This window comes from Culicoides brevitarsis, chromosome 2, assembly GCF_036172545.1.
Source record: "Culicoides brevitarsis isolate CSIRO-B50_1 chromosome 2, AGI_CSIRO_Cbre_v1, whole genome shotgun sequence".
Classification (NCBI taxonomy): domain Eukaryota; kingdom Metazoa; phylum Arthropoda; class Insecta; order Diptera; family Ceratopogonidae; genus Culicoides; species Culicoides brevitarsis.
The window spans coordinates 21,869,485-21,889,821 of record NC_087086.1 but is presented as its reverse complement, the minus strand read 5'-3'; the positions used below and the strand labels follow the sequence as shown (position 1 = coordinate 21,889,821).

General features: G+C 26.4%; 1 protein-coding gene across 1 annotated transcript in view; it reads right to left on the bottom strand.

Moving 5' to 3' along the window:
* LOC134829730 (dachshund homolog 2) overlaps positions 1-20,337 on the bottom strand; it is a 63,070-nt gene that overhangs the window by 36,100 nt on the left and 6,633 nt on the right. Inside the window, exon 2 of the mRNA XM_063842961.1 lies at positions 15,844-15,870. Within this exon, the coding sequence (XP_063699031.1) occupies positions 15,844-15,870 (27 nt within the window). The remainder of the gene's footprint in view (positions 1-15,843; positions 15,871-20,337) is intronic.

Here is a 20,337-nt window from a genome sequence, read left to right as displayed (position 1 = left end):
TGATTGTTCGTTTCATCAACATTTACATCACTTGGACAGTTGAATGGATTTAGTGTGATATGTTGATATGATTTGCATTGTTCCTTTGTAATTTGTAGATTTTGGGCTAATAATGTTATTGTTTGTACATATACATATGTGTGTACATGTTTATTTGGGGAAGAATGGTAATCGAATTCACAAACAATAGTGATTATTGTTATCTTTACATGATTTTCGTTCATCATTTATTCTATAGGTATGTTGTTGCATTGTTTAGAATCAATTTAACCAACCCTTAAAATGTAGAAATAAAACTGTATAATAACTTTATTAGTAGTATTTTTTTTAGATAAATCTAAGTACTTTTATTTCATCCTTACAAGTGCCATCACTACTCGTTACGTACCTTTTGACAATAAAACCAATGTTCCGTGACAACCATAACCTATCACACACGACCATGGCGAAACTTTTTCATACTAACCTAATAGTATCAATATTTTGCGTGCCTGCCTGCATCTCAATGCCTGACTAAGCATGTAATAATATTTTAACGCAAGGATGCACGCTGGTTTAACACAAATTAAAATATTTAATAAAAAAATAAACGCATCTATAGTATATCATCCAAAAGGGAGAAATTTTGACGAACTGAAAAATAAATAGGTATGCCTATATTTTTATCAGCTGCATGTGAAACATCAGAAATTGAAACTACATAAAATAATATTGTAGGCAAAATATCATATCTCGTCTATTTGTATAATACATTCACTCATTTAATACAAATAATAACATTAATAACAATAGAAATGCAAAAGTAACAGATATCATAACAAAATATGAGATTGTGAAAAAATACATGACGGAATATTAGCCTACGGACTTTTTGTTCAAATGATATTTATTGATTGTACGTTGTTTGTCTAATAATTCCTTAGTATTATTATTTTATGAATTTGTTAGACACTGTATGTTTTTATTAAAACATATAAAATCCTTAAAAAGATATCATAAGAAAATTATAATTAACTTCTTGCTGTACAAATGTCAATCACTTTCTTTATTTAATTTTTGGCTGTTCAAAAGTGATTGATTTGACCTACCACTGCAAAAGCGCCAGTGATTGTTACCGTAACAATATTAGTTACAGTGTCTGTCATAAACTAATCGCAGCATATGGTATGCGGTTGTACATTAAAAACTTAAAAAAATATTGCAAACCAATGTTTCATATTTATAAAGAAAAATATTGAAAACAAAATTTAAATATATATTCTACAAATATATACTATACTAAATTAATAAACAACTTAATCATTGCAGTAGTCTAGACATTTCTATTGAGTATGATGAGAATAATGAGATATAATAATTGAATTATTGCGTGTTTCAAATTTGTACCTTCTACTATTAGTTACGCATATTTGCGTTTGTTCTAAATAACTACATAGATTTTTCTTTTCAAATAAAATTAAAAGTTAGATTCAGTTGATGATATTCTTTCTTCAGTAATATTAAAAATAATTCATAATTAATTAAAGATAATTTTAATACTAATTAAAACATAAAGATACAATTAAATGGATTATAATCAAATATCTGTGTATCTCGGATCGAGTATGTTGTGTCTCACAAATATGAAATCATTATAATGCATTTTTACAAAAATAGTAAAGGATAATAATAATATTGTACGAAACAAACATCAAAAGGTAGGCGTTATAGTCATAGTCATCATTACAATTCACTGTTTTTTTATTATTAAAATAAATTTGAAACGGACTCAACCGGAAGAATTATATTTCAAATGTTTCAAATTAAAAAAAAAATTGAAATTTAATAAAAAATTCTAATGTATTTTATAAACTTCTATTTATCCATTTTTAATTACCTACCTACTTATTATTAATTATTTTTATTTTCCTACATTAAAATTTTAAATAAATAAAAAAAAAAATAGAGAAAGTAGTCGTCTAAAGAACGACATACTAAACCGCATTTCGATGTTGCATATGTATCATTGCTTTTCGTACTCCTTATTCCAGATTTTCGTACTCCTCATTTAACATTTTTGTCACATTTTTGAACTAATGGGAACTATTTTTTACTATTGGGAACTAATGGGAACTATTTTTCACTGTTGGGAACTATTTTGCACTATTGGGAACAAAAAAAAAATTTGGGGCACAGGTGACACACACACACACACACACACACACACACACACACACACACACACACACACACAGACGACAAGTCGAGTTTAATACCGCATTTTTTCTTCGAAATGCGGTAAAAATAAAAGTTTAGTTTTTAAGTTTAGTTAGAAATTTAAACATAATTAATAGTTAATTATGTTATACAAAGTGAAAAAAAATATTAAGCATTAATTTGCGTATCTCTTATTTAAGTATCTTTTATATGACTGACCAATATTAAGGGCAAAGTATTTTGCATCATTTCAAATTAATTTATCCGAGACCAAAAGTTTTATAATATCTACGTTTACATAAAGAAAATCCGGATAAATACTTTTACCATAAAAACAAACACAAAGTCATTTATCACGAAAGCACATTGCGGTAAATGAATCAAAAACAATTACCGAAAGCTGTTGGTCATACAATTTAATGCCATTGGATTGGTCACTGTTGTTCGTAGTCCTACATCATGTACATGCTGTAGGCTCAAATAACAATCATGCTAGCAATACTTGACACAACGTAGTAGCAGTGTTAAATTTCATTACAAGTGACGATTGTGCGGTTTTGTGGGCATTTGTATGGTTTAGTGTAGTTAATTAGTTAAAGTTGAATATCTTTATCATTTATTCATTTATTTGCTTCCTATGTAAGCAATAACAAGAACACACAGAAATGCTCAATGCACTCAATTTGTTGTGTGTTTTCCGGTGAATAAATAACATAATTGTGTGGTAAATGGTAAATTTTTGTGTTTACCAGCACAGTATGTGTACTTTGCAATCGAATTCATGGAACCATAGACAATGTATGATTGAATGCACCTCATTTCACTGTTCAAACCTTTACATGCTTTGCAAAAAAACTGAACATGGATAGTGTCCATGCTCCATGCGAATTTACTCAGTAAAAGACAAAAACTCAAGATGAATTTTTACATCCCTAAAATCAGCGATCGAAGACTATTCTTCAACATGGAGATAAAACACGATAAAGTGCCTTCAGGTAACATTTTCAAACATAACCAAAAATAGATAAACAAGATTCCAATTGCATGCTTTGATGCACCAATGATTACAATAATATCTGTCTGAGCTCACAAGTATTGTGTAGTGGAAAATACGCAAACTACGTAACAAATTTCTCAAATTTTGTTTCTTGAAAGGGGTGAAAGTATTGCTAAATTGAATTTCTTCACCTTAAATGTCACGTTTGTAGCGTGTATGAAATATTAGTAGGCATAGAAGTCAAATATTTCGATCGATAAATGTCTAAAATGTAACGTCAAGTCAAGTATTAATTGATTTCTAGAGGTGTTTTCCATGTTGTCTGCTTTTTTGATAATTAAATTATTATCGATAACATTTTGAAATATTTATAAATGACGTTTCGTAGAAGTTTATTACCGCAATTTATTTATCTTTTCAAATAAAAGAAAAATACATGACTGATTATTCAGAAACTATTCTTAAAGTATATTTAAATTCAAATCGAAACAAATGCACAAAATATTTAATTCTACTTAGGTTTAAGCTAACATGTTTTGTCTGTCCATTACCAAATATGATTTGTGATGAATAACACACGAACTCACCAGTGTAGGATGCTACTGATTCGGTTTACAAAAGTTCTTCGCGCTTTAATTTAAATTAATGAATTTCGAATGTCTGAAATTTGGTTTTACGTTCACATACTGTGTGATCTTTCTTAATTCTTATTATTCTTAACTCTAAATGTTCTTTTGTTTTATTATTTGATTCTAGTTTAACTTGAAACTTAAACTTTTTTATGGAACATATATTAAAACAACCGTAGTATTCGCATTTCTAATTAAATAAAAAAATAATATGTCTGTTTATCATACGAACGTCTTTCGAACATAAACAAATTTTAATATTCAAACCAAGAAAAAAAAGTTTAATAAAAAACAACGTAACGAAAAACTATAAAATACTTTATTATACTGCACTTTGATTGCAAATAAAACTTATTTTGTTACAACATTGCAATGGTCTTTGATGATGTTTTACTGCTATAATTTTTATTTTTAATTAAACGCGTAATTAAATGAAAATAAAAAAAAATAGTATATATTAGAGAGAGAAAATCTAAGTCGGAGGTCCAAATTTCATATTTGATCTCTTTTCCGTATTTTTTAGTTCCTTAGCAAGAATTAGTTCAATATTATGTACATTTTACTATATTATGATTACATGATGATTATAATGAGATTTAAAAACTGTTTTTCAATACTATTAAAAAGAATTTTATAAAAAAATAATTTAAAATAAAAAGTAGATTCAGGTTTTTTTTAAATTTATCCAGATTCTATGTATCAAAAGTCATAATTAAACTTTGAAAAACATTATACAATCAACATCAACCGATAATTTATAAAAACAATGTTGACTTTATCAATTTGATATTTCAAACAAGAAATAGCATTTTTAAATCTCACCCATCTGTGAGACACATAAAAGGCAAAAAAGATTGTACAATTTTTTCTATAAATATTGATACATTACCGCGCCCCAGGTCTTTGGTAGGTGCTATTACTAGAAAGAAAGAAACAGAAAGAAAAATGTTGGTCGGTATAGGAATGAACGTAAAACAAGGGGCCGTTTAATATTTTTACTGTTTTTTTTTTCAAAGAACTATATCAATACATTTTCATTTATAATTTCAGACGATGGAGGTGGTGTATATTATCATATCATAACAAAAATGCTTTAGACAAAAAAATGTACATCAAATATCAGCGGGAGACAGCTTAATACATTCGGGGAAAAAATAAAAAGGAAAATCATGTAAAAATTGGCATGCAAATAATAAATAAAAAAAAAGTACGAAAGGAAAAATTAAATAAATTTTTAGAATACCAGAGTCCGCATCCGGATATTTGATTTGCTTCAAATAAATTAATTAACTGTATATCAAAAGGTATGTTGTTTTTTAGAAAATTTTTCTTTCAATATAATTATAGAAGGGGATGTCTGAGATAATTAATCGAATGCCTAAGATTCTTAAATTTTCATTTAACACATTTTATTTTTTTTTTCTACAACTTACCAAATAAATAAACTTAATTTAGCAAAATAACATATTTATATTTATAATATTTATATTTAATTCTTTATTTTCTGATTGTGCAGAATTGTATGTTTTTTATAATCAAGTCGTAATCAAGTAAAAAAAACTAAAATTAAAATACACAGAAGGTATTACTGCTTTTCTTACGATAAACCAAAACAAGAAAAATGCACAATTGTCGCAATGCTCCTTATGTTTCTATAGCATTGTATTATTTTATTGTTGAAATAATGTGATTTTTATCAAATAAGAACAAGAGGCGCTACAAAACGTTTTACAACTTCATTTATATATTTAAAACAATGTACTATCGCGTTTAATCTTTACCAGGAATCGCACGATTAAAACAATGTTTTTATTATTTTTTTTTGCCTGATCTTTTTTGTTTTGTTCAAGAGCTATCCCATGATTTTATTGAATATATTTTCTATATCTGATTCGTTTATATAAACTGTAAGGTTCCATGGAGTCAGTTTAGTTGGATGTTTCAATTAATGAGCTTGTATTTGTAGCTATGGAAACAAAACGACTAAAAGGCGTAATACGGTAGAAAAAATTCAGATTCCAAAAATTCTTTTAGGAATAAATAAAGAATGAGAATGAGAAAAAAGACAATTATAAATGGCAACAATATTGTTCAATTGTTATGTACTATACCAAAAATTTTAATCAACAATAAAGAAGCCAATTTCGAACATAATGTATTGTATGTTTCAAAAAAAACAAGATTTCCTGAGGAATTTAAACATATTTTTATGAATGTATAACATTTAGAAAAGGTGCAAAGATTTTGGTTATCTAAGTGTTAAACAGACCAAAACAGAACAGTAATAGTAATTATGCAAATGTAATGTCATCTCTGATGTCATCTAATACTTATTTTATGACTATTGTTCATTCTAACTTCTTAAAAGCATACGTACCTAAAAACAAGAAAAACTCATAAAAAAGAAAAACGCTTGAAAACATATTTCACTAATGTAGAAATAAATTGCTTCTGTTTAATGTCATCTTTGCCTGTTATACCATGTTATCTATTAAGACCAATCTTTGAACTGAGTTTTTAATACGCTTAGCTGATGGAGCACAAACATAACAGGTGCAGATTGGCCTTTCTTTTTTAAATGTACTATATATTTTCACTTTTTTCAAACAAATGCTTTCAAGAAGTTAGTATCATAAAAGTTCTTAAAAAAGCACAATGTAATAAAGACCGTTATATTAAATATTTTTTCTATGATACGATGTTGAGGTCTTCAAAATGGTATTTCTTGAGGGAGGAATATGAAATGATAATGATGAAGAGGATAATGTTCAACATCAAACCTATTTTTAAATTTAACTCAAGATGAATTACTCTTAAAATAATGTAAAAAACGCGTTTTTTACTACAGAGAAACTATATAGTAGTTGAGTTCATACATACTGTTTTTTTATGTATTATTTAAAAGTTGTCTCACCATTTTTAAGTTGAAGCTTTTAAAAATTTGAAGCTAAAATTTTTAACTTCAAAAATTCCTCAGATACTCACATTACTCAAGTAGTATATTTTGAATATTTTTTTTTTTAATTTTTGACAGCATACTCAATACTATTACACAATAATTTTTATTTACTTTATTCTAAAAACTGAGACATGTTTATGAATTTTATTACTTTCACTTTTCTAAATTTAGGTCGATCAAGTGTTCTGAATAACATTGAAGTTTTCTAGATTTTCTCGACCTTTTGCGGTAGTGAGCCACCCTATTTATTATTTCATAGATTTATTGGCCTTTTTGAACAATATTTAACATCTCTTAAAGACTTATAATTCCATTGTGAAGAATGTATCCTTTTAAAACTCTTGTTCTATCACATGAAAATTTTATAGCGTCAATTTTATATATTTAAGTATACTTTTAAATGTTCGTTGAAAAAGTTTTTTATATAATCATAACATTATTTTCAAGTTCTGTACGACAAGAAATATGATTATAATTAAAATTGTAAAATCACCTTCGTTCGTGTAAACGTAGGGCAATATCGAACCCCTTTTTCAATTACAGATTCTTGCTTATTATTTATTATTAAATATTTGCGTATGACTGCGTAGTTCGTTCGTTTTGATTTTCGTATTCAAGTAGGTATAGCATAATTATGAAGAAAATGCATTTGCTGGTGGTATTAAAGAACCCTTTCTTTATTATACGTACAAAAAAAATGGTATGAGAAGAAAATCGATATAGAAAACCTATATTGAATTCAATTATTATTATTAGACAAAATATATTCTTTGAATGGTTGAATCTAAATTCGAGTTTCCGTTTTTGAAACAACTGGGTGGCTTTGTAAAAGGTACTGGTAGTATTTTCTTTTGTTTTTATTATATTTCATCAAATTAAAAAAAAATCTAAAAATGATGTCTTTAAAGAAAGAAATATCATTAAGCACGTTTATTGTTATGATGATCATCTTTTTGAACTGCAAGTAACAAAGCAAAAGTTGTATCGAATATCTTATCTCTTGACAGATGGATGTGTTATTATGGTGGTTGTTTCTTTCCATTAAAATAAAGATTTTTTACACTATGAACTGATTTACCATCATTCGCAATCATATGTTTTCATACATATACATCATGTTAAACATGGATAACAAAAGAAGAAAAAACGGAACAGAAGTGCCAACGACTGAAGTGATTGTTTGTTCTGGATTACACAATTTATGTGTGTACCTATTCGCATTGTCGAATCATGATACATCAATTTTTCGTCCTTTTGTTACTATCCTACTTAAAATATGTAATATCTGGAATCATGATGGTTCGTTGTTCTAATCTTTATACCAGTTATCAGATCCAAATTCAATATACTATATATGCACATAAAAATTTCATTTAAAAGTTATTTGTATTCATTGATACACGAGATCTAAGCACTCATGTATAAAAAGTACTTTATCATGTTTCAGGTACAAGAGGTCATTGCGAAAGGGATACATCTAAAGAAAATCAGACAAATCTTAATGAATTAAAAATGCAAATTAAAAATAATAAGTGACAAAAAAAACTTTTTTTACTAATAAGAATATTTGAATTTAAAAGTCACAAAGCATTCTAGCATTCTAGAGTCTTCGCATGAGTTCATTCCACTCGGGTTTTATTTATTAAATTTTCTTTATGAAAATATTACCGTCATGGTATCTATGGTATTATTTTATGGTAGAAAAAATCTTCTGCAAAGCTTTATAGTATGTGATAATTTTTCACTCTTAAATAAAAAATGAAGAAAGCAGGAACTCTCGTTTACCTCTCGAGAAACACAAAAAACATAATTTGTAATAAAAGTGCGTCTCATCTGTTCACTGAACCACATTTTATGTTATTAGTGTACATTATTATATTTTCTTTAATCTTTATGAATAATAAATAAAGATGGAATAAAACGAGATGTGGTGAAATAGAAAATTCATAATTCCACTCTGTCTAGAGCTTTTTTTTACTATCCTTTTTACTAAGTAGTACTGCATACTATGTACATATATTCATTATCATTTGTAACTAATTGAATATAATAAAACTGTGTCTATAATAATTTAAGATTTTTTTTTAAGGACAGATTGTATACAAAAACTATATATTTTTTTATTTTTAATATTGCCAATGTAAAAATTTTGCTAGACAGAGATCTGTAATCATAAAAAACTATCATGTGCCATATGTCACTGTTTTTTTTTTTTTTTGTATATATTCTTCTACTAAATTTATGTATTCACATGAGTTGAGTATTAACAAGGACAATAACAAATATATTTTTGAAATAAATAATCATCTTCTTATATTTTTACAACAAAATATGTATAATCATCAACAAAAAACTAAAACTACGTATTATTACGCAAAAAAAAAAATTAATCCTCCACATTTTTTAATATATATAATAGCAACAATAAAACCCATTTGATTTATCTTTGTGCCGAAAAGAAAAAAATTGCAACCGTAAAATATTTTTTAATCTTTTTTCAAGTGGCCAACTGTTTAGAGCATTCACATTACATGAGGAAATGTGAACAGCACTCATAAATCCCTAACAATGTGCTCATCTTTGATCTCTCAAAAGTCTTTAAATGATTCGTTTTATAGGCATATGTGAAATGTCATTTTATAAGACTATATTCTCATATCTCTACAAAACATATTAGATTGTATTTTTTAATTTATTAATTTATCAAAACTGAATGTATGCAAATAAAATGTGTGTTTCAAAAAAAGGATTTCATTTCTTCAAAAGGCATAAAACATTGTTAAGGGATAAGAATTTAAAAAGCGAATAATGTATTTGTGAAAAGAATGATAAAGCTCCCTTGACAGTTAACATTTCATGTGGAAAATTGCTCTCAATAATTTTTTTGAGCCTTTTAGGTTTTAGCGTTGCTTCATATTATGTTGTTTTGACAGATTTAAAAATATATTTGCATTTTTTTTGAATACCAAAAAATCATGCATTGAAATATATTCTTTCTAATGAATGTATAAATTTATATATAAATATAAATTTTATAAATTATATATAGATTTTTAAAAAATTGTACAATTGTTGTACAACTCAATTTGAATACGTTGAAAATATATAAAATTTCTAATACTTATTTGTCCTTTTCTCGAAACCGTACATTTTTTTCTTCAATATATAACAGTAAGTGAATATTATACCAAGTGAATGCACCTTAAAAATTGGCTTACATTTTTTCTTTGACTTCTCCCTAAAAAATGATTTAAGTATAAAAAGCTTGAAAATACAACAAAACAAACAAACGATGATAAACCAAATTTTCCGTATGAAAAAGCAATTCCTGAAAACCACGCATTCAAATCAGACAATAACTGCCTTTGTAGTGATAAGAAAATATATATTTTTTTTATTTTATCATGATTCCCTTTTAAAGCCAAACTGTATCTTGGGACGGATAAATGATGAAGGGGAGATGATGTCGATGAAAATCCTATTTATATATGAATTTTTCTGCTTCTGAAAACATAATACACCTTATGACGATGTCTTATAAATATTGTTTACAGCTTATTCACATTTATATGCGAGTAGGATTTACTGGTATTTGCGTTTTTAAGAAAGAAGGAAAAAACGATTTCATGGAAATAACAAATTAAAATTAGCGTGACCTATTTATTACTAGCTTCAAAGCTAATTTGTTTAACAAATGTAAATACAAAATTCGAATCTAAAATTAATAAACAATGATGCTATTGAAAATATTTGAATATTATTATTTTTGTTACTGTCACTTTTCCAAAAATCGATATATCAACAATCGATACAACAATCGATATAACAAAAGAGTTTTCCACAAATGGCAAGAGGAAATGAGAGGGAAACATTTGTGGACAAGTCTTTCATGTGTTTCGGCAAAAGGAAAAATAAATTAAAAAGCAATCAAAGTTAATTTTTGGCAAACACCAAAATAAATGAAAGACCCCCAATTTAAATTGTATTTGTCATGTTATAATAACGCATTGAACAAAAGGAAAAGCTAAGGAAATGGGTTAAAATGTTGGTTTTGTCTTTTGCTCTTTTTGTACATTTTAAGCACGCAACAATTTTTTGGGATTGTCGTTTCCCTTGACAAACATCAAAGTGTCGAGGCAGTAATTGTTTTGAAAGCTTTTACAAAGAAAATGCTCGCATATTTACGAAATAATATAATCCACATCGTTTTTTATTCATATTTCACATGTCAATAAACATTTTTTGTGTTCATGTCATATCATCACAAAAATATAATTACAATGAAAACAAAAACAATAAAATGTACGATAGCATACATATTTATAACAAACAATCATGCTTATGGGCGAACTTATTTTTTTTCGATTTTTGCCTATGTAGCCACAAAATATATCGAAATATTTTGTTTGGTCAAAAAATATTTTATTTGATGTAGGCACATATTTAAAGTTTACATGTTCGTATTGACATAACGTTATATCGAGCAAAAGTTAGTTCAAATTAAAGAATTTCCATCATAGTAAATCGATATGTTTCTTTTAAATAAATTATCTTGTAAAATTTATACATTTATTATGTATCAAAAGAAGAACGTTCACTTTATTTTGCGACAAAAGCATATGCGTGCTTTCTTCTATTCATCTAAATATGTTTGAATAAAAATAATAATAAATGAACATGATATCATTTCGTCACACTTGTTACCATGACACTGAGATGAGACGAAGAAAAGTTAATGGATTGTAATTGATACAAATAAATTTCATAATTATTATTACAAGGATTCCCGTTCCATTTTTCAATGTTGGGTACACTCTGTAATTTTATCTAATAATATTTATACAAGAAATTATCTTTTCATCCTTGTTCGTTTCAGTATTTTTGTATATATTAATAATTGTACGAATAAGAACGACTTAATGATAGTCATCACCAAGCCAAATATATTGATGTGCTTCATAATTTGTAGCAAATAAATAAAATCCACTTCATTTCCCCTTTAATCCCATCTGTATTTGTACATAGACTAATTCAATAATAAACAACTCCAAAGTAAAATTAATAAAATTTTAATAAATTCTACATAGTCTTATCTATTTTGAAGGAATTTTATCTTTTCGTTTTTGGCGCATCAATTTTTCATTATATTTTGTTCAACTTAGTCTTTTCTGAAACATACCTAATTGAAGATGGTTTTACTACTCAATTTTTTGTGAACATTTCAATACGAATTTATAGAGAAGAAACTCTGCTGAGCGAAATATTTATCTGCAAATTGGTTTAATAATTTTTTCTTAAATGGACTCTAATGAGGTAAAATTAAGACAAACGTGGGAATTTTATTTTTTTATTCGAACCAAAAAATTCTTCATCTGTTTAAAACCTGGCGCCTAAATATAATCTAAATTTAAATCATATGGCACCGAGCTTCAAATAAAGTAAAACACATCGTTATGTAACACGCGGCACTGTTCGTAAGTAATTAAATAGGTACATGTATATATTTTTTCAAATGCTCATAAAAAGCGAAACACTTGATCATTAAAAATCACACGGGAGCCAATTTCGTATGAGTAATCCGTTGTTTTGAAACTCGAACAATAAAAAAATAAAACACAAAACAAAACAGTTAAAACAGACAGTGAACAATGAGTATCGTCAAACATAATCAAAACAAACCATTAAAATTCTACGGTAAATTCATGGTAAATTAAAAAAATAAAATAAACGGATTTTGAAGATTATTCATTTCGAATAAAATGAAAAATTATTGTAAATGTGCTTCACTTAATTAATCATTTTGAAATCTGGTCCATCTTTAACTAGTGAAAAATTAACACAGCAGCAAGTGTATAATAAAACGAGTTATAAAATCATCCGTAAATAAACATCTTAGTCGTGTTTCAACTCTATGTTTTTCGACTAAGCATAAGTTTTAATTCAACTATATTCAACTATATAACTTTAATACAACTAACTATAACTATTTATATATATATATAAGGGGTTTTCTTAGGATTCTTACTTATATCAACATTTTAATGTAAGCCCAGCGAAAATTTTGACACAATTAAAGGATAATGTCTAATACAAAAAATAAATTTTGCGAATAAAACTGAACAAAAACTTTATTTTTCCTAATTTTGAAGAACTTTTTATGAAAAAAACATTTTCTTATTTTCACTGAGGTAAGAACAAGATACATGGAAGCAAGTCAAAAGGTGTGAGATCCTAAAATTTCATTAGTGTCATTGTAGTTAGATTTATTTCCTAATTTGTTGTTTACTTCTGTTGTGTTTGTTATTGTTTAGTAATTCTCCCCAAAATTATGCACAGAGATACGTAGAAAAATATAAGAAATAACATAATTTTATTTGACAACGACATAAATATTTTTATCATGACACCACCTGAATATTTTGCTTGGAATTGCAAAAAGGAAGGAGTTTAGAGCTATGACAGAGTATCTATAATACGTTCATTTTTCCATTAATGATTTGTGTCAAACAAAAATATCTAGTTTCTACATTTTTACTGAAAATAGTCATTATGTAACATACATTTACCTAAAATTTTTATACAACAATACATATATTTAATATAATATGAAACAAAATGACACAAAAATAATAATAATAATAAAGGATTTAACACATGAGTGATTTATCAAAAAGGGAATTAACACACATTTCAAGATAGATTCAGACACGCAGAGTAAGAGGGGTACAATAGAAAGATTTTAATGAAAATAATATCCGTGTAATAATAGTAATGTGTGTTTCTTCCTTTTCTTTTTTTTGGGTTTTTACTTTTGTTGTTGTTTATTAAAATATTTGTAACATTAAATCATTATTTGTATTATACATAGTTCCATTAACATTTCTAGTAATTATTAATTTTTGTTAATAAAAGTTTTTAAGCTTTGAATTAAAAAATTATATTGTATTTTCTTTCTTTTAATTAAATTTTGTCGTTCAAGAGCTTTTTTGTATTTTGGGGAAACATTACATTTGTTTCATATGTGTACACACGATTATTTTGATTGATAATATAGTGTCATGCTATCAAAATCGAACAACCATTGAATCTTCTTTGTTTCTATTTATTATTACTTTTATGATTATTAATGCGATCAAAGATATTTTATTACTTTGCTCAACAAAATGTAAGGAATCTTTTATTCTTAAATTCAATTATCATCTGCACACACGACAAGAGAGCCGTAAAACAGAGTGAAATAGAAAAGGAAACAAAATTGAATGCCATAAATTTTATTGTAAGACATCAGTGTTAATGCAAAACATTGTAAGATGCACGAAACGTTATTTTTTGCTTGTGTTAGCATTGTATGTTATGAGTTGGGAATGAAATGAAAGAACAAAAATGAAAAAGAATGAAGAAGATTTTGTTTTCACTTCGTCATATGAGACTCTTGGAAGTAATGATTTATATGACAATTACTGCGAAAAAGTTTTCCCCAACAACAGTTTTCACTTCTATAGTCTCATACGTTAATAAAAAAAAGTGGACTCATAAAATGTAACAGATAAACATTAACACCCTTGTTTTTATGTTTTAGAGTATCTCCCGGCCGCAATAATTCAATTCAACATTAATTATTCAACAATTTAAAAAAAAAGAGAATAATTATTTTGTAACTCACATTTACATTAAATAAATTTCTATTAAATATATTGTAAAAATTGAAGGAACTGTGCCTAAAAAAATGCGTTGTTAAAATGAGACCAATATGTTTCGGAATTTTTAATTAGGACATTTAATTTTAGTTCATTCTGTAATTTTTCTTTCCAGCAAAATTATTGTACTACAATCACCCCACCATTGTGTCTGTATTCCCTAACGATGCCATTGACAAAATTATATAACCGCTGCAACGAAATGTGTTCTCAAAAGATTCCATCAAAATCGCTCTATTTTTTTCAATAATTATAAAGGTTTGGTTAAACTGCAAAACATTCAAGTTGTAACAGACCGTTTATACAGTAAAACTGTTTTTTATCTTACGTTTTTCAGATTTTTTTAAAAATTCAGTGATTAATTTTTTATTAGGTACGGTTTTATTGTCATTGTTCCTATACAATATTGGAAAACTTGGGCACATCTTTGTGTTGCATCTTACAAAAGTACCTACTGTGTACATTTATATAAAAAATAAAATTAGATTCAAGACAAGAAAAAATTTAATTAGTCAGTTAATTCCCAAAGAAGGGAACTTGTAAAAATATTTATGGTTGGTTTTATTATGAAATTTAATATCGACCGAGTGAGAAGGGTGTATGTCTTTTATGATATTGAATAGGGTGGTGAGCGTTATTTAAAAAAAAGAAACTCAGGTGTTTCAATTTTAGATGTCCACTTTTCTTTAAATTTTTGTGTAGTATTTGCTTTTGAGTTTCATATAGAAGATAAGCATTTTTTTTTAGCATTTATAGAAAAAAAAATTTTTTGTTTTTCAATTTTTAATTATTTTCAGTCACACTTATTGGTGGAAGTATTTATATGATTACGAGTAGGTTTTTTGAATGAGCATTAAAAAATCATACGCTTGTGCAAACATCATAACATTTTACTAAGAATTTAATATCCGAAAATAATTTTACGTATAATCAACTTGTTTTTTTTCTATATTTTTCTGTGAATATTCATGAAATCGATTAAAATAAAGTATAAACTAAAACCGTACAAAATCATCCTCTTCGGGTCATAGTGGGTGTAGCCCAGCCCGAAAGGACTTTCAACTTAAATACATATTTACATAAAATTTAATAAAAACAAATTTAAAAAAAATTACAAATAAAAAAAAATTAAACATATATATTTAATTTATGTAAATAAAAATAAATATATATAAATAATTATGGGTCCGTGGACTACACCCGATCTATGCTCCATGTCAACTCATAAAATATACTAAACGATGAACCAGTTTTTGTTTACTATACATTGCTTTTTAAGGATGATATTGTACTCACGTGAAGGTTGAGCTTTTCTTCGTAAAATATTTGGCTTTTATTGCTTTAGTTAAGTAGAATTTCTTGTACCTTTCGGGTGGCTTGATTGACAAGCATCTGTAAATAAAGAAAAAAAAGAAACGTTGGACCGTTCGTTCAATGATGAATTTAAATTTAAGGTACGATTAAAAATATACATCAAAATTGCTACATCAACAAACAACAACAGCTAGATAAAAAATAAAGAGGAGAAAAAAATCACACGAAAAAATATTGCTACAGAAATGAAATAACTGAAAATGAATCAGCAATTTTCTGATAAATTATATTTTTTAACGAAAACCTAAGAAAAATTGCAAGGGTTGCTTTAAATTTTGTTTTCCCCCTATCTGTGTAACATCTAATAATCAGAAATAGTCACAAGTTAAAGCATGAAGTAATAATATTGTAGCTTGGACTGCTCTTTTTATTAGGATCAGAAACACAGTTTGTGATATGATATTGAAAACTGTCATCACTCTCAGAAAATCAAAGTAAACATACCTCGTTATCAAAAGTACATATTAAGTTCCGATTTTCGTCAATTTTGTACTTCCATTGAAGTTCATATAAAATTTAAAACTATTTACAACTATATAATAATAGCAGGGGTTTTACAAGAGCAGTATTTTGAAACATTAAAACTCTTATTTAACTTTGTTTATACTCAGTACAAAATACTGATTAAGAAAATTCGCAACTATGCCTCTTGGCAGTTTTGCAAGAGAATTTTTTCTTTTCAATTAATTGTATTAGCTACTCGGCCGTAAGTACATAGTTTTGTAAGTACCAACATTTGTACACAAATCATAAATCGGTAGCAACGATACATTATTTTGTACTTTGTTAGATATTTGCTTCTATTTGAACCAACAAAATGTAAGAAATTTCATTCTTTTTCAAATTCATTGTTTTCAGTTTTGTTTTTGTAAATATTTTATATTATTATATGTATATGTACTTACATACATGTAGAGTTCTCCTTTCAAAACAACAAGTCTTAGTAAAAAGTTTCATTTGCATGACTTAAAAATATGTTTCTACAAGTGCTTATAACATATGAAATTAATATAAAAAACGAACTTTTTTTTCATTTCCGGATCATAAAGCGAATATTCCATTTTTGTTGTTTTGATTGCAATTTTTGTTGTTGTAGTAAAGTTTAAACATTTAATTATTATTACATATAACATATGATCAAATAAACACTGTTCATGTAGTGTAACAAAATAGTATTTTTGTTTTGCTCTAAACTTAAACTTGTAATTTATGAAATGCATACAAATGTCAACTTATTTGACATGTGTGTAAGCGTGTTAGTTGAAATGGATAAAAATCAAAAGAAAGTACATTAAAATTAAAAATGTTGATTAGGTTCGTTCCGTTCAAGAAATCGAAAAAAATGATTTTGCACTTTGTACTGATTTTGTCAGACTTATCAATATAAGATATATAATTTTTCATATAATATCCACAATAGGATTCTTTTATGCCAACCTACCCTAACCATATCATATCGATTTTAAGGAATTTCAAAGAAAAAATTTGAAGATTTTTTTTTTGTAAATTCTAAACAAGTTTTTCAAATTTTCATAGTTAATCAATAGGACAAGAGATTCATAAAAATTCTTCATTGGTACCACAAAGCATATTAATCGAAAACCAGGACACATAGATCACTTAGCATTATAACAGTCCATCATTTTGACACTTACTGACATGATTGAATATTAATTATTAGATTTCTTTTATTATGAAAGTAATTTAAATTATATAATTTAATATGATATTTAGTTTAAAGATAGATAGAAGAAACCGTGCAATACAAAGACTAATAAAGGTATAAGGTTTGTAGAAGAAAAATAAAAGAAATGACTTTACTCGATTGATGTTGATCAAATTTGTGTGTAAATGAAGAGGGAAAAACAATAATCATCTTATGTATGATGAATTGTTAAATAATAATGTTCAAGTTATGATGAAAGAAAATGAAAAATTAATACAAAAAAAGAACAATAACTTGAAATGAATGGTAGTCAAATCAAAGTTGATGTTGATTTTTGTTTGAACAAAACCGCAGCGCTTCTATAATACTCATTCTTTTTCATACCTTGATGTCGGTGGCGTAGAATGAAAAATGAATACGCATAAAATATATGCAGTACTGTATGTATTTATATTTTTTTTATTTAAATAGCCGTAGACTGGCGCTTACGAAAAAGCTTTTTGACCAAATAATTATACTTTCTTGATTCTAAAAAAAAACGATTTAATCATCAATACCAATATATTTTTAAAAAATTAAATGACATAATTCATCATTTGTAATTATTTAACGTTGGAATATCCTACTACTTAGGAATTTATATCCAACTTCAAATAACATTCATGTATGAAATACCATACATATATTTAAAATCAGTGACGAGACGTGATTCGAAGAAAAAAGAAATTGCTCAGTGATGTAGCAATAACTTTGCAAAAATGATTTCGTTTGAATTATTATTTTATGATTTTTGTATAAAATAAATAATAATTCTTTGGACAGATAAATTCTTCGAAAGAACCTACCTTTACATACCTATAGTATCATTTTAAAATAAAGTTATGTTTTATTTATGTACAACTTTCTTTCAACGTTTTTTAAATTTTAGACTGACAATCACGTGCTTTATTAGCTTTTAGATAAGGTATTTATTAAAGACAGGAAAGAAAAAAGTCAGTAGAGATGTAACGTATCATCTGTTTACTCTCCCACACCAATGTGATTTTGAATAAAAACTGTTGTATTTTTGGTTCAAAAAAGTCTCGTCTTATCTTGAGTTACGAACATCTTGCATGTTGCGTGCATGCCGCATTTATGAGCAGGTGTTTGTTCAAATTATTTGCCTTTTTCATACTATTTGTAGTTCATTCATTTTTAAGACTTATCTAAAAAACTGATAAGCGTTTTTAAAATGATTTTTTTTTACTTTACCAGAATGTAATTTAAATATTATGAATGATTTGAAAAATCTATTTCATTCATGAAATTTTTGAAAAAATATTTGACTCTACAGCAGATTTATTTTCTGATGCTTGATGTACTTTCTGATACTAAGTACATACTAATTAAAAATAGATAAGTAAAATAATTTAAATAAGTTAATGATAATGAGTGTATTTATATATTTAGTCTTTTAAGAAAATTTTAAACTTATTCCTGATTTAATTTTATTCAAAAAATATTTCAACTATTTTTCCATACATAGTTATATATTTTTTAAATAATTGAAAAATCGATGATTCATTAAAATGATAAAATTACATTTACGTATATAAAAGTTAGGTAAGAAGTGCATTTAATTTGAAAAAAGTCCTGTGCAGTCAAATTAATCCAATTGTTTACTTTAACGACTAAAAACAGACTAATAAATGTATAGTCCAAATCCAAAGTAATAGAAGCTCGGTGCATTTTTAGTAAAATATGCACTTTGGATTGATTGTGTCATCAAAAAGGGCGTCATCAGTGATTGTCTCTTACGAGTTTGTAATATATGTATTGTAGGTTTGAGAGAGATGGGACGATGAGCATAAAACAATATTTGGACAATAAATTTGCATATTCGGGTTGTTTGTAAAATGCACAGGATGAAACGAAATATTGCAATACCTTGACATTTCTCGTTCAATATGGTTCAAAATTTTACAATGATAGTGACGATCATTATATTAAAATACCACTTATAATGTTATGAATCGCCCTCCATGGTGTATTTTATATTTACTTCTTGTACTGATGCATTTAATGCTTTTCTATGGTCAACTCAAAATGCATCCCCAATAATAACAATAATAATTATGATTTAATTTATTTTTGATAAACATTCAAATATGAGCTACACAATTGACCATTCTGCTCGTTGTGAAACAATATTTAATTGTATTTGCCCTTCATTATAATGATTATTATTTTCATTATCGAGTCGAAGAGTTTTGTTTATTTTAAATGTTTTTCATAAACAAACTCATTTGCCGGTCAGTAAACAAACGAAGAGTGGCAAGTTGAGAAATCTGTTGATTTTTGCTCTTTAATTTATTAAAAATAAATTACATACAAACAAGCATAAATGATCAAACTTTAAATTAGATTTGGATGTTTCGATTTTTTTTCAAAATTATCATAAATTTGTAAGCAACCAACTAAGGCGCTTTACTACAAAAGTGTTGAAGTGTGAAATAGAGATAAGATTGAGCAGAAAAGAATTATTTCTAGAAAAGAGTGTAAGATAGGGTGTCCACTGTAAAACCAAGCATGTTGAAAAAATTCTTATAAAAGGCAAAATATATTCTTGATGTTGCAACATTCGTTTTACACATAAATTAACATTAAAAATTGTACAAAGTAACCGTATGTAACTGAAACAAAAAAAAACATAAAAATCGCGTGTAGACTTAAAAAAAATATGTTTCATATTTTTTAATTTTACATATATTGTACATTTTTAATTTAAACAATATAAAAAGGGCGTTTCAATATCAAATTGACATTGGAAGAGTTTTTTA